Source organism: Cyanistes caeruleus, chromosome 1 (genome assembly GCF_971803275.1).
Source record: "Cyanistes caeruleus chromosome 1, bCyaCae1.hap1.1, whole genome shotgun sequence".
NCBI classification, from domain to species: Eukaryota; Metazoa; Chordata; class Aves; order Passeriformes; family Paridae; genus Cyanistes; species Cyanistes caeruleus.
In genome coordinates this window covers 71,539,290-71,555,520 of record NC_141701.1, presented here as the reverse complement: position 1 = coordinate 71,555,520, position 16,231 = coordinate 71,539,290, and the positions used below count along the sequence as shown (strand labels likewise).

Here is a 16,231-nt window from a genome sequence, read left to right as displayed (position 1 = left end):
GACAGTAACTGTAAACATAGATATGTATACATTCTTTCTGATATACGTCCTTTGATGGACATCTCTCACAGCCAGTGTGGTTGGGAAGGTATTATCCTGACCATCCAATCCCTGGCCGTGGTCAGAAACCTATAAATTCTGAGAGAAGAAATAAAGCTTACTCTTCCTTTCACCACACCTCGAGCTGTGTTCGTGTGACCTATTTCGTATCCAGCAGCAACATCTGGTGATCCCTGACATGTGTTGCAGGTAACGGTTTACGAGGCATTCTCTGGCCCTGGGCCATAGCTGGTTTTGGGGTCTCTTCTGCAGAGGCCCTGGTTGTGGGGGTGTGGTGTGCTGTTTTTGATCAGACACGGATTGATGTTTTGGATGCTGACTTTCAGCAAATGTATGCTTATGGGAGAACTGAAGGTTTCTTTCCTGTGGTTGTGGCGGTTTATTCAAAGCTGGCTTGGGATGCGTTAGGCAATTGCCTGATCCGGGCTATGGTGGTGGCTTACGACCCCCACCTGGCTCAGTTGCTGTAGATCTGGTGACAGTATGACTGCACTTTGAACAGTTGCACGTTCTCTTATGCTGGATCAGTAGCTGCCTTCTCTGCCCTTGATGAGATGTCTGGCTCTAGCTCCGGCTCCAGCTGTGGGAGCGGGGCAGGGCCCTCCCTCTCCCCCGGTGGCATGGAGCTGGGGGGCAGCTGTGTCTTGGGTTCTGAGGTTGGCTCCCCCAGGATCGCCAGGCCCCATGGTGGGTTGAACAGGGGAGCTGTGGAAGCGGTGGGCGTAACCCTGCTTCACCTGGTGCCCCGGAGGCATAAGCCTGGGGCGGGGTTGGATCCTTGCCAGCGGGCGCCACAGAACCAGTGAGTGTAACCCTGCCTCGCCTGGTGCCCCGGAGGTGTAAGCCTGGGGCGGGATGCCCTCCTTTGTGTGCCCTCCCAGTGCAGACCGATGAGGGGCTGTCTGAACGGGGGCGGCACCGCCCCTGGCAGAGGCATCGGGGATGGTCCCATGTCCTTGCTGCAGCTGGGCTGTGCCCTACCGCACGGTGGGGGACGGGACAGGCCCAGGCTCCGCACCAGTGGCTGCGCACATGCACACTGTTCCAGTGGAGGAGGGGCTGGCACCGCTCCACGCGGAGCAACCGGCACTGATTCTTGGCTTTTGTGCTCCTGAGGAAACGCTGTTAGGAGCAATTCCGAGTGCTGCTCCTCCCGCACCGGATTTGTGGGGCGTGGGGACAGGTGCTGCAAGTAGTGCAGATGCTGGGCCAGCTTCTGCCAGCTCCATGGTGTGGGTTTCCCCTCCTGTGAGCCTGGGACATACCCTGGCAGCAGAGAGGGATGGTGTCGTGGCTCCGCAGGCCCTGCCTCTACCTGTGCCTCGGTCCCCCCCCTGCGCTGCAGGTGGGCCGCGCCGAGCTGGCTCCACCCTCACCCGCCTCGGGTTCCCAGGCATCGCCCTAGCCTGTGGCTGGGGAATTTACTATTGGCTCGGGTAGGTGATGCCACGGGGGCGAAACTCGTGGCCCCCATTGGCAAAGGGTTCCAGGCTGCTGGATTCTCTTTGGCTGGCCTGTGGACTTTGCCCCCCCTGTCAGATGACTGTGCAGCTGCGGGATCAGGCACGATTTTGGGGCGCTGCTGTGGTGTCTTCTGGCCAGGTGCCTGGCCCTGTCTTGGGGAATTTTGTGAGACAGGACGCCGCAGGTGAGGCCTCTCCTCCAGATGGGTATCAGGCATTCCATGTGCTTCAGGATGCTTTTGGCCCAGTGGGTGAGGACATGAGTGCTCTTGTGGGGGAGTCAAGTACCACTGCTCAGGGTATCATTGTGCAACTAGGGAACATTGATTCAGATTTCCTGGGGCGCATTTATGCCATGGGTTCCATGCTCATCCCTCCTGCTCCTATCCCTGCAGGACCCAGATTTGCTCAACTTGTGTCTTTTAAGTCTTGTGTTCACAGAGCGGAAGATCAGCTGCAGGGAGATGGCAGCTTCAGGCTCCCTGGGCCGCCTCGGGTTCACAGACTGCTGTTCTGATGGTCAAGGATCGTCCAGAACGGATCTGCACCCTGTCCATCTATGGTGAGACGCTGTCAGAGGTTAGCCTCTGCAGGCTTCTTGACACTGGCGCGGACATCACGATTGTCAGGTTTGCTAACTGGCCCCTGGAGTGACTCTTGGACCTGATGCTGACACATTCAATGCAAAGAAGAAATTGAGACTGACTCTTTGTTCAGCAGATTTTGTTGTCCTCCCTCATGATAGACTAGTCGCCTTCCATGAATTGGTGCAGGAACAGTTGGACCTGGGTCATCTGGAGCTTTCAATCTGTCCCTGGAACACTCCTTTTTCTGTATCTAGAAGGAGTCTGGGAAATGGAGGTTGCTACAAGACCTCGAGAAAGTTAATGCTATGATGGAAAGCATGGGGATGTTGCAGGCCGGCATGCCGTCACCTGCCAGGCTTTCTGCTGACTGGCTAGTCCTCATCGTGGATCTGAAGGATTGTTTCTTTACAATTCCTTTGCATCCTGATGACAGACCAAAATTTGCCCTTCTGGTGCCAGCTATCAGTAATGCTGAGCCCGCACAGAGATATCAATGGAAGCTTTTGCTGCAAGGCATGTGATATTCACCGGCCATGTGCCTATGGTATGGGGCTCTAGCCTTGTCTGGAGTTCGCTAGCAGCCTCTATCCTTATATGGATGACATCTTGATGGCTGCACCCACAGAGGATGAGCTGCAGCGGATACAGCCTCAGCTGTTCCCTGCCTTGCCTTCTCATGGGCTGCAAGTGGCTCCAGAAAAGGTTCAGAAACAACCTCCCTGGAGTTATTTGAGGGTCAAAAAAAATTTTTTTGGGACAAACAGTCCAACATCAGGAGGTGCAATTTTTGTATTCAGTGAAGACATTGAATGATGTCCAAAAATAGGTGGATGTTTTTACATGGTTGCATCCCTATTTTGGACTGACCATGAGACAACTGTCTCCCTTGTTTGGTCTGTTAAAGGGGGACTCTGATTTAAAGTCAGCTCCAACACTGACCCCAGAGGCACAGCAGGTGCTGGAGGATGTTCGGTGAGTAGTTTCTGCTCGTCAAGTTTATCGTATTGATCCTTCCATTGATGTCACTGTCTTTTCATTAGCACTCCGGATTTGCATCACACAGGTATCACTGGCCAATGAAATGACGAATGGTCCGATCCCTTGCATGTCTTGGAAGGGGTTTTTCCTGCCCAGTCAGCCACAGCAAGTGGCAAACTTTACTGGACTTTCTTCGCGGCCCAGACATAGTCAGGAACCTGTGCAAGGACCCACTGTCTTTACTGACGGTTCAGGGAGGACTGGAAAGGCCATTGCTACCTGGAAGGATGGATCTGAATGGCTGGTTTTGGACAGTCGTGAGACTGGGTCAGCCCAACTGGTGGAATTATGGGCTGCTGTCATGGCATTTCAGAAGTTTTCCCAGGCACCTTTCAATTTGGCCATGGATTCTGCCTCTGTGACCAAATTGAGAGCCATTCATGAGCAGATGTTGATGCTAGGCATGTGTTCACTTTTATTTTTTTTTGTAATAACAAAAGAGTGAGATATCACCCTGAAATTACAGCCTTCTGATTGTATGGAGCATTGTTTATTTTCCTATTATTTTTCCTTTTGATTATTTAGAATGTTGCTAGCTTCTTTGTTCATTTTTCTTTTTCTTTTTGTTAAAAACAAAAAGGGTGAGATGTCACCCTGAAAACTCAGTTTTCTGAGCTTGTTGACATAGTTTCTAAAGACTTTCCCAGGACAGTAACTGTAAACATAGATATGTATACATTCTTTCTGATACACATCTTTGGTGGACATCTCTCACGGCCAGTATGGTTGGGGAGGTATTATCCTGACCATCCAATCCCTGGCTGTGGTCAGAAACCTATAAATTCTGAGAGAAGAAATAAAGCTCGCTCTTCCTTTCACCACACCTCGAGCTGTGTTCGTGTGACCTATTTAGTGTCCAGCAGCAACACACTACAGCTGGTTGTAAGGCAAAAAATACAGAGTGGTAACAAATAATAGAGTTAGGAAAAGCTGAATTCATTAGTAAGTGGAAGAGGAAGCAACTATTGTGGTAAATAGGAAAAGGTGCTGCAAACTTGGGAGGAAATGTATGAGCTGAAAAAGGAATACAAAGGAATTGTGAAGGAACCAAAGCAAGCAGAAAAATAGTTAAGGACGTAGTACAAATGTGCAAACTGATAAATTACAGAGGCCATCTCAAGCTGGGATACTACAACAAAGAAGAAATCTAGAAAGAACTAATGTGTAAAGAGACTGTGCATAGTCTCAAATGCAAATTACAAAATGCAAATTACTGTGCAATGCCACATAAAGACATGAGACATGGTGACTGCAGTTACTGAAGTCATCACTTCATCTGCCATTTTGGTTCTTGGGAAATGAAGATATTCATAAATCTAAGTAAAGTGTTACAGAAATCAGAATATTTAAGAAGAGATTCAGGTTTTGCAATTTAAGCAAAGATAATGCCCTGAAAAGTAACATACAGAATTTATATACATATATAACTTAGGTAAAATGCTATGTACAAGAAGCAAATAAGAAATACTCAATCTAGAATTCAACATAATTAATACATACTCAGGTTCTAAACTGTTCCAAGTAAATCTGCCAGAACAACACAATCCAAGAACTTCAGTTATTAAATAAAATTGGCATAACTGATAAACGTGCTATTTTGCAAAAAGATTATTTTAAGCTATAAAATCAATATGAAGCTTTGGAGTAATAACAGAGAAGTACTTTTTCCCTAGCTGGCACAACAGCAGGTGCAGCACTGCATGAAACACTATTTATTTTTTGAAGCCCCGTGAATGCATTTATGTGGAGAGACAGAGGGTGGGGTGTTCCCCCCCCCGCCCCCCGATGGATTGAAAAGGCTTTTCCTATGACACTAGCCCAGGAGACTTAGCTTTTCTGCACTACTGAAGCTGGGAGACATTATGTCCTTCTCCCTGATATGGATCTCCCAAGTTCCCTTCTGAAAAGCTGCTCATTTTGAAACCTGCCTTTTGAAAGTCCTCTTGCCCTTCCTGTTCTCAGCCCTTCCCCAAATCATATGTGACCTAAAGAGGAAGCAGAATCAGAAAAGATAAATGTTGTCTGAGAACTGACTATTATCTCAGTCCATTTTTTTTCTCCTTCCAGTTTTAAGACCATCTATTGTTGAATTAAACAAACATAAACATCAAAGCTATCTCCCAAGAACAAGCAAGCTACACTGCTTGTGTAACAAACAAAAATTCCATCATAAAATAAAGCAAAAAAGTCATTAAATGAACACTAACAATCATTTGAAAGCACATCTATTTACTAGATCTCAATGAATTTATAATTTATGATGTATAATTATTAATATGACATACATTCTATTATACATTTGCTCTAACAGTCTGAGTTTCACCACAATTGAAATAATGCAATAACACCATCTATGACCTAATTATATTAGTATATTTAAGATATCTTAAAAAATTAATTTACAAAGATTTTACTAATTATATTTTCTATGAATATATAAAACTTAAACATACATCTTCTAGAACTTGGATTGAGTGAGCCCTACTGTATCAAGTATAATTTTTAACCTCTTTATCACTTACTTTTGTAAAACTGTATAAACATAAAACCTTGCTTGACAGCAAACTAGTGTATCCTTTTCTTTCTTTAGTTAATTAATTTCTTCTTATAAATTTAGTTGATTTAGTTAATTTCTTTATTAGTTAATTTAAGGTAAGCAGTGTTTCCTACTACCTGAGTAACTTTCATCCTACCAAGGGAAACGGAAAGGATTTCACAGCCAACAGGGATATGGGGGAAAAATCCTGTTATTTGCTCCGTAGACTAAAAGAGAAGTGATCCTCTGACAATCCAAATACTCAGATTCATTTATTTAGCACCACAGTTGTGCCTAACACTTAACAAAATCTACAGAAACAGGGAACACCCCCAGACAACTAAACTGAAGTCTTCTTATGCAGCTTTTAGGAAACATTTTCACTATCTATTATTTCTTTGTTCAATAGCTCGCTAGCTAAATTTCTACAGCACTAGAAACCTGCAAACTAAATCAGATTTGAGACAAAAGGCAAAAATATGAACAAAGGTCATGCTCTATGATGATACACCCTTTCAGCACCCAATTCACAAAAATAAAAACATACAATATTGCATGGAATGTATAGGTACAAGCTTTTCCATGGCAGGCAGGTATGCAAGGTCTAACAGCTTAAACCAACAGACTAATGCAGATTCATGACAAAACTTTTCCTCCTGGAAGTCAGACAAACTGTTACATTTCTGAGTAAAAGACCATTCCAATGAATTGCATGTCTCCCTTAAATTAAATCTGCTAGCAAGAAGTACTGGAAAGCTGCGTTAATGGTTCTCTCGTAGCTCCATCATACAAGTAATTGTTAACTGTATGTGTACTATGAAATTATTAAATGTTTGTTTCCTAATGTCAAATCAATTATTAAGCACGTAAGAAGCCATATGAAGGGCTTAAATTATTCACTTCCATTTATCACTTGGTCTCTCAACTTCAGCAACATCAGAAGGGTATGATGATATTTAAAATGAACATTGCTTATTTTCAGTACTCTCTGAAACATTAATATTCATATTGATAAATGTTATTTCCCATCAGAGAGAAAAAACTTCCCACATTCAGTTCATGCATATTTATCTGAGTCTTACATTTCTATTGTATGCAAATATGTGCATTAGCCTTGGAAAAGTTCATTCACATGACTTGCACTGCTATTATCACACTGAAAGTAAACTATGCAATAATCTTGATGAAAACTACAATCAGCTCAGCCTTTTTACTTAATTGTCCCCTCCAAGATGAAAAACACACTTCAATAAATGGAGTCAAGGAAAATAAAGTAGCAGGGAAAAAATAATTTCATAAGGTACTTTCAGTAATTTCCAGGACATTTCCAATCTCTTCTACATTATATTACATCAAACCTGACTCATCAGTGTTCTAAGGAATGCCTAAAGAGATCAGAAATAGACAAAAAATAGACAAAAACTACTATCCCCAGATGTTTTAAATTCTGAGACTACTTCTCCAGAACACTGGATGGATAGAAGATATTTAGATAGTAAAAAGCCATGAACTTTTAAAATTCAGAAAATGCAGGTTTTCAGCTTTTAGATGAACTCCAGGCACAGGTCAAGGGAAACTGTCATTTAAGATATGTGGGTAGTTTACAAATGTTCAGTGGTCCATAGAAATAAAGAACTAAAAGGATGCCCCTGAAACACTGAAGTCCATTCGCTCCGACTGAAGACACTGACAGACGCTCAGCTAAGGACAGCATCCCACTGTAAAACCAATTCATTATTTTAATCTTTATTATCCTGAGGATATTAACCTCCACAAACCAAGTACCCCAATGGCTATAGGATAAATTCTAATTTTCAGTTTAATTTTCATTACGAGACAGATGATTTTTATTTTTGTGTGGGTGTAGGTTTATGTGTCACTAATTCTTTGTCTTCCATAACTTTGCCTCAAATCTGATGTCTGCAACCACAGACTATCTGTAGATGGCAGTCACACCACCTTCAGCGTTCTCCTCTGCAGATCTATACCCAAGCCAACCTCTTCTCACCTCCTCTCACAAAACCCACCTTTCTCCTGCAGATCTTCTGAATAAAAGTGACTAGAAGTTTACATAGTCATCCAGGCAAGGATTCATCTTTAGCTGGATACTCTGCCATCATAAACGAGTCTTTACTGGATACATGGCCAAATGACCCAGTGATCAGGTAATGCTTCCTCTCTTCATTCTGCTTGTCCTTGCTTTTTTTCTACTGATGAACTCAGCCTATAGATGTAATTTCTGCCATTAGTCCCCAAATGCAGGCATCTCATATTTCCTATTATTAAATTTCATCTAGCTGTTATTACTGCCATCCTCAAGGTCAAGATTTTCTTCCCTATAACATTGTGATCTTTTGCTGTATTAGGAGGCCTTGAACTGGGTCATCAACAAATTTCATTATAGTAGTGACATTCAGTCACCCCTCCACTAGTAAAAAGCACTAATAAAGGATAACATTCCCTAGAGAGCTCTCTGAGAAATCCAGCCAGAAATCTTCCTCCTGCCAGACGCCTTCTAAAGTCACACTGCCTGCCATCTCCCCTCACCTACATGTGCAGCTACCTTAATAATGGTCATCTTCTTTAGTAGGGCTTCTAGTCTCCTATTTGGCACGAAAATAGATTTATTTTTTATTTCAAAAATACATTCCCTATTTAAAACTAGAATTAGTTCTTTTTTCATGAACTGTTCTCATAATGCATTGCCATGACATAGCAAAGATTAATAATGGCACATTTGTTATGCTAGCCGGTACTTCAGGGGTTTGCACGTTATTGTATTATAGTAATGTACTGTATTACTGATTTTAATAACTGGCAGGTATGTCTAATAGTTCATCTTTTTCTTGTCTTCTATAGAGATATAAACCATACCAGACTTGATAAAACCACTTCAAGGTCTTGCTATGAAGCCTGTGACTTTATATATCTATAAAAGAAGTATTAAGATAGAAATCATCTATTCTCTTTCCAAGACTATAACTGAGAATATGGCATATATTGGTGGACTGGGGGGTGGGTCTTGTTTTTCTGTCACACCTATTCCTAATGGAGAGTATCATCTGCTTGGCAGTATCTTTCCGTTTTATACAACCCTCCTGATTTTCTTCATGTCCTTTTTCAGGTGAATATTCACCTCTAAGATACTGAACCATGCTCCTACAAGATTTGGTTCCTTGTTCAGGATACTCATTCCTAAGAGTCTGATTAATCTTGAACTTTATAAAAACTCAAGTCTCCCCCACGCTCCATCCTGAACAAGTAGTATAGCACCAATTCATCCTTTCCTGCAGCACTTTCCTGTGCTGCAGGGACTTCACTGACACCTGCCTTGCCTTCCTAAAATATCTAACAATATATTTTTTTTTATACTGCTTAACCATAAAACATACTATTGATAGTTTAGGGCAGGGCTGACTGTAGATAAGGCAAGGTGTGGAAATCAGACCCAATGTAATTCACACAAAGACAAAACACTGGTCTTTCTGGAGACCCAGTGTTTCACCAAACTGCCTAATACAGGAGCTGATTACCACAACCATAGAAACTTTGTGTAGACCCTCACCCCTCAACACACAACAGATACCCCCACGTGCTAAGACAGTATCAAAAATACTAGGGCATAAAATTTTGCCCACACTTCTTAAGTCAGGACTGCTCCAGGGCTCAAATCGAACCATTCTATATCAGCAGATTAAACAAAAACAAAAAATACTTTAAATACTCAAAAAGTAGAACTTAGGCTAAAATAATAAAATATATATTCTAAGCATATCACTCTAGATATTTTTTTAAAACCATAAGTGTCAAATTCCGCTTGAAGTAATGTCTGTGCTTTAACTGAATATAGAGAAGGAGGAACACATGTGGTGCAAAAGTATTTATGATTAATAAAAGTATTTATGATTAATAAAAGTATTTATGATTAAATAGAATTAAATACCAAAATTCTGAAATTATAGAATTCATTAGACTAGTATAATGCTGCACAATTACTCTTTTTTATATCATCTACTGCATGTTTTAGGAGCTCTTTTTACCCACTGGTATCAATGTGCTATGTCATATTTACATACACCACGTATAAAAGGCTGAGGAAGTATTAGACATGTCAGAGGGTGACACAGAAAAACAAGAGAAAACTAATTTAAATTCTTTCCCCAGCATGAAACTCTACAAACAGGTACTGGATTTACATTTTGAAAGGAAAGGTGCTTCATACACTAGTAAGGAAGAGTTCTAACACACCAAAACAAATCCATCACTCCTTACTCAGCTTGCCCGCCTTGCATTATTTGCCATCCACCAACACACCATCCACAGATTTCCTCAAGGACCCTGCTAAGTAAGCATTGCCCTTGGGTCTTTCCTCAATGAAAACATCTTCACACATTACTGCTCACACCTTAGACTTGGAAGAAAGTTGCCAGCAGGCAGTGTCTCTCTCTGAGCCTCAGCATGACGACCTTTGCTCTATTTCTTTCGTACCAACCCAGATGTGTCATGACTCCTAGCAGGCAGCCCAGCCTCCCTCTGACTCATGCAAACTGTAAGTACATGAAGGTCCTAACAAAGGATCCAAGTTAGCCACCAAGGAATGCCAGAGGCTCCAAGGCCACAAAAACTTGGGCTGATAAATAAATAAAGGAGGGTTGCCACACTTCTTTAAGAAAAATTGTCAGGTACCGAAGACTTTTGCCATCACTGTTTCAATTTTTTTCATGTTAAGCCTCCCACTGTTTCCCTAAGGAGCGCTCCATCTCCCTTTTAGTGTACTCACTGTTTGTTGACACAAAGGAGTAAGGGAACTTGAACTAACTAAAGAGGTAAGTTAGCTACTAAGGCTGATAGTGCAAATATGGCGGCTCCTCTCCTAGATGGGTTAGCGATGATGTCCAGGCAGTCCAGTGACAATAACAGCCTTTGTTCAGTTTCAGCAGACAATTATGGAGCCAGCATGGAGCTGGCAGATTGGCACAAGGGACAAAGTAACTGTCCTTCTCCTTCAAACATCAGCCAGATACCCACCTGATAAGAGCTTTGCTCCACAGCTGTACCTGCAGCCAAAGAAGAGTCAAGGAAATGGAGACTGATAAAAGCAGCCTGCAGGGATGGGAAAAAGGTAGCTGAAACCAATTACTATTTGCACTTATTTCACATCAGCCTACAGGTTTCTAATAGAAAAACCAAAACAATGGCCCTGACCAACCACTTCATTTCCAGCACTCTCCTAATTGTGGGTTATTTGAGCTATTTGTCTGCAGGCTAAGGAAGAACTGCTCTGTATTAAATATATTTTGAGTTCCTAACAAAATAATCTCCCTCAAATAGTATTTTTATTGTAAACAAAAGCTGCAAAAGTTTACACCTCAGGTTCCTTAAGGCAACAGAGAAAAACTACATTAAGCAGTTGCAAACAGCCAAAAGACCCAAGAAAATCATTAAGCCAAAATTTAGGAGACGCAGGGTTGTTACTCAGAGGGCTGTCCACAAATGGCACAATAACATGCTCTTTCTAGTAGCTGTGGTATGCAGATCTATCTTCCAATAGTTACTAGTACACTTAAGAAATGCCATATTCTTAACAAGCTTAAGATTCAGAGGACATAAAAATTATGACATTTTAAAACTCTCCTGGACCAGAACAGAAGTTAGGCTGTAATTTGAAGTAAATTAAAAGTAAATTAAAGTAAATATATATAAACATGATGTAAATTAAAATAAAACACTTGTTTAGTAAGTAATAATTGTGCATGAACTGACTCTTTCATTTTAATAATTTTATAATTTCATAATTTTAATTTTCATAGTTTTCTAAGTTAATGTTGACAGAGATACATCTGAAACCTAACTAATTTTAATTTTACATCATGTCTCCTTTCTTTCATAAAAAGTATAAAGGAATCACAAAACCACTTTAACATGCCAAGCAAAATAGTTTAAAGATTCACAAAATGTAAAATTTCAACAAAGAACCTGTTAATGATCACCAGGGAAGGATTTTTCTGATTTGTTTTCACATAAGAGATAACACTAATTATTGACCTACATATTCTCCATGCAGAGCAAACAAAACACCAGCATCACAAGAATACAAGGCAGTGCTTTATTGCTCACAGCTTCTGCAAATGTTTGAAAACATCAGACCTTCAATTAGTCTTTTTTGTAAGGTGTCATATTCCCAGAAAGATTCCCATATTTCCACAGTTTACTCTTAACTGACACTAGGCAAAAGTACTTCTGTAAAAGCAGTCCACAAAAGTGCACTGCTATTCAAAGGAGAAAAAAAAAAAGCAGCTTTGGGGAAATTGAGGGTCCTACTACAAGGAGCCACACTACCTTGGGCTCTCAGAAGTGGGCAGGGGCTACTCTGGCACAGTGCCTCTCCTGTCAGATGCCAAAGACATCTGCCGTTGGGTCCAGGCATTCTGGAAAAGCCCTGCGAACTCTCACATGGAGCCTGCAAAGCACTCAGCAAGGTGGCTGCCTAGAGCCAACTGCTGTTGGCAAAGCAAGAGAAGCTTTTCTCCAAGCAGTTTTTGCACACAAAGCAACGAGAAGACTGAATATCAGAGGAGTTGTGTCCTGGCAACCTACTGAAAGACAATACCATTTCCCAGAGCTCTACAGTCCTTCCTCTGTCACGGGTCCAGACACATTCCTTGCATGCTGTGGGAATGCCTACATTTTTTTTAAGAGGAAAGCAAGGCAAGAAAAATCATCACAGGCTAAACAGGACAGAGACATCAGTATGCCTCTCAGATACCTTTCAGTCCATGTGCTTTTGAAAATGATTATCCTAGCTTTCAAAATACTAAAACTAAATTAAGTATCATTTACAATTAATAAATAATATGGCTAACTAAATATTTGCATCTAAGCTTGAAAGTCTGAAATATTTCAGCATGACATGACACAAATGCCAGTGAAAACAAATGGAAAAAGTAAGATCTAATTACCTAGATGTGGTATAACTAAGACACAAACACTCCCAGGGTGAAATCCGTATCTAAAGAAAATTATTTAATGATCTGATTGTTTTTTATTACATGCAAATGTAATCTGGTTTGGTAGTTTAAACTATTGAAAATATATAAAATCTTAAAAAAAACCCAAACCAGGTAGGAGGTTTCTTATATAATTAATCCAGGACCTTCCAAGAAAATGAAAATATAAAGTCACCCACAAAGATAAGAGCTCCTGAAGTATTACCAACATGCATCAGTAATTTAAATAATTTACATTAAAGAGTTTAAAGGAACTACTGAAGTTCAGTATTTCCCCAAGTCTTGGCAAGATCTGAATAAAAAGTCAGAGAATTTATTTCCAGTCTATCTCAAGAACCTAGAAGGCATTCTGGAGAGAGCAATACAACTTAAAGGTTAAACTCATAGAATCAGCATGAAATCTTCAGAAGACCTATTTATATGTTTAAAATACTTTTTCCATCCTTTGAAGAGTTAAAAAAATATTATATGAGCCATATTCCCATGTAGAGCAGTTTGGAGAAAAGAAAATAATGTGACAGAATTCAGAAGAATCGATCAGACAGAGTGTTGGATATTGCACATCATTTTTTGATGTTTCAAAAGTGCTGCTATTAGGCTGTAATTGTATTCTGCTTTTTCTTCATTACAAAATTTAAAAAATGTGAAGGGTACTTCACTTCTTCTCTACTCATCCATTTTTCTAGACAAGTAAGGAGACTCCCAGTCCTTTTTGTCATGTGTTGCTAGAGAACACCTTTTGCACCACAGAAAGCCTACACTGAGAGTTCAAACATTTTAAACTGGAAAAGATAGCATAAGCAGTGTTGAACAAAACTAGCATTTTTGCCATACCAAGTGGTCACTAGAATCAAATAGTCACTCTACAAAGAAGATGGTGATTGGAATCAAGTATTCACGATTAAAGTACCTTAAAAAATATAAAAGCAAAACCCTTCTAATATTTCCTAATGTATTTTAAGTATGCACATCTCTGGTATTTATAAAACAGATGAAATGAGTCTCAGCATGCAACCACTTAGTCACAAAAGTATTTTGTGAGATGTCCCACAAAAATGAATGTGCATGTTTTTGCATAAAATGATTCTTGGAAATGTACCCAATGGAAGTAAAATTAGTAATAATGACAGTCTTACCTGGTCCCAGGGACAGATGATCCCTCCAAAACACATGAAGAGATATCCCATGGCAACAAGACATACCCAGACCACCAGAGAAAATATACGAAGCAGCTTCTTAAATACAGGTTCTACGCAGACAAGGATAAATATAGCAAAAAAAATTGCTAGGGCTGTTGGAACAGTTATTAAAAATGCCATGTGGTCTTCAACTTCCTGAAAACAGAGGAAAATGAAAAGGAAGTTAAAACAAATGTACATAAAGGTCAGACATCAATAACATACTTTAAACTTATTGTACATGGAGATGCCAGAAAGACATGACTAGATATCTAAAGTGAGCTAAATCAAAATAGGATTTCTTTCATGATAAGAAACTGTGGAGCATCAACCTTGTAACTACTACTGTAAATATTAACCACAATAGCATAATACTTCTTCTATTACTTTGAGTTGCAGCAGGCTGTGAGAAGTGTGTGCAACATGAGGGGGGCTGCATTGGAAAGCTGTTTCTAAGCTCAGTCTGCAGTGGACCCACAGCCCATGGCCAACCATCCAACAACTCCACTGCTGGCACACACAGAACAGAGAGGGGCAAAATGCAGAAGAATGGAGCTTGCAAGAGTATGAATCTTCAGGAGAAAGAAACTTCCCCTGAAGCCTGGCATGCCCTTGCAGAATCTCTTCTTTGCTCTGCAGACTAAAAAGACCCATTGCATCAGGAGAGGTGCTGGAGCTGAGCCAGGCAGCTCCATCTGCTCTGTAACAGCCAACGCAACCACAAGAACATGATGGGGGAAAGCAGCAGGGACTCTTTTGTGAGAGGTACAGAGGTGTGCCTCTGACACATTCCTGAGAGCTATGCTGCTTACTGGGGGCACATAGCAGGGATGTCACCAAGAGACTCCCAAGCCTCACAGAGCCCATTGTTGCCTGTAGCTAAAGGACACAAAATGATTCACATGAACACTCTCAATGTCAGAACAAAAAAGTCTTTTATTCTCTGACTCCAGTATTTATAGATTCTCAACAATGACCAGGGATTGGGTAATTAAGTTACCACCTTCCCAAGCACACTGGTCATGAGAAATGTCCATCAAAAGACGTTTCTTAGAAGGAATGTGATAAAACACTTAAGTTTATAGGACTTCCATGGGAAAGTAACTAAAACTATGAAAACATTATCAGAAGGCTTAATTTTCAGGGCGACAGTTGCCCACTGCTGTAGTTTTACAAGGGCACCAGTGACACAGCCAGGAATAGTCTGAGCAACACCAAGATGGATTGCAGAGGGTGATGATAAGGCACTCTGGAATGTAAGTAGTTTTTTCACCAATCCTCACAAAATTCCCAGGGGAAACAGAACCTCAGTCCATTCCACTCCTACAAGTTTGATGCCAATCAAATGGCAATCATTTGATTCAATCAAATGAATCATTGGATCAAATTTCAGAAAGAGATGCTCTGAGTCTGAAAGGGGATTTCAAGTCAGCAGGAAAAGGAACTCCAGCCACTCTAGCCAGTATGCTGGCTTTGAGGGCAGTAAACAAGAGATGTGCACCTCGGATCTTGATGCACAGATGTGGTGAGATGGCTCCTATGACGGGAGTGTTGGAATGGAAGACTACTAGTTCTTCAGGAAGGAGAGGAGAGGGAACACAAGATGGAGGTGTTTCCCTCTATGTCAATGACCAGTAAGGGTGATGGATGAGGAGCTGAGGGCTTATAGGCTGGGTTAAAGGGAGAGCAAAGATAGGCAACATTACAGTGGGGGTCTGCTACAAGTCATCCAGTCAGGAAGATTGAGATGAAGCCCTCTATAGACAGACAGAAACAGCCTCATGTTCACAGGTCCTGGTCCTCATGAGGAACTTCAACCACCTGAATATATGTTCAAGGGGCAACACAGCAGGGCATGAGCAATCCAGTGGTTCCTGGAATGCACTAATGATAATTCCCTCCCCCAAGTGATACAGGACAGATTGGATGGGACTTTGAGCAGCATTTTCTACTGGAAGGTGGGCCTGCCCATGGCAGGAGGATTGGCACTAGGTGATTTTTAAGATCCCTTCTAACCCTAAGCACTCTATGATTTAATATTATTTGAAGCAAATTGAGAAAACTGTAAATATTGTTTACAGTTTAAATAAAACACCCTGAACAATGCAGTTGTAAAAATGCCTCACAAATCAATGACATCCATAGTTCTGTAAAAAATACTTTTTGACAGTGATAGTTGAAAGGTACTAAATGTTTTGATTCTGTTTAAAGTATTTATCTGGAAGTACATACTCTAGATTACATATAGACATTTATATGTCTATATGTATAGATGTATGTCCTAGCAACTGCTTACTTTGAAATATAAAAACAACACCCAGAGCAAGGACCAGAATATAATCTGAAGATTCAGAATATTTAA

General features: G+C 41.0%; 1 protein-coding gene and 1 long non-coding RNA gene across 5 annotated transcripts in view; one reads left to right on the top strand and one right to left on the bottom strand.

Moving 5' to 3' along the window:
• Nucleotides 1-16,231, bottom strand: part of ADCY2 (adenylate cyclase 2) — a 294,388-nt gene that overhangs the window by 255,916 nt on the left and 22,241 nt on the right. For all 4 annotated transcript variants that reach the window (XM_086900724.1, XM_086900890.1, XM_086900803.1 and 1 more), the window contains exon 2: nucleotides 13,828-14,025. In XM_086900724.1, coding sequence (XP_086756850.1) covers nucleotides 13,828-14,025 — 198 coding nt within the window. The remainder of the gene's footprint in view (nucleotides 1-13,827; nucleotides 14,026-16,231) is intronic.
• On the top strand, nucleotides 124-3,971 carry LOC147655588 (uncharacterized). Its single transcript, XR_015273695.1, has 2 exons — nucleotides 124-249; nucleotides 1,951-3,971. It is a non-coding gene; the product is annotated as an uncharacterized LOC147655588 (long non-coding RNA).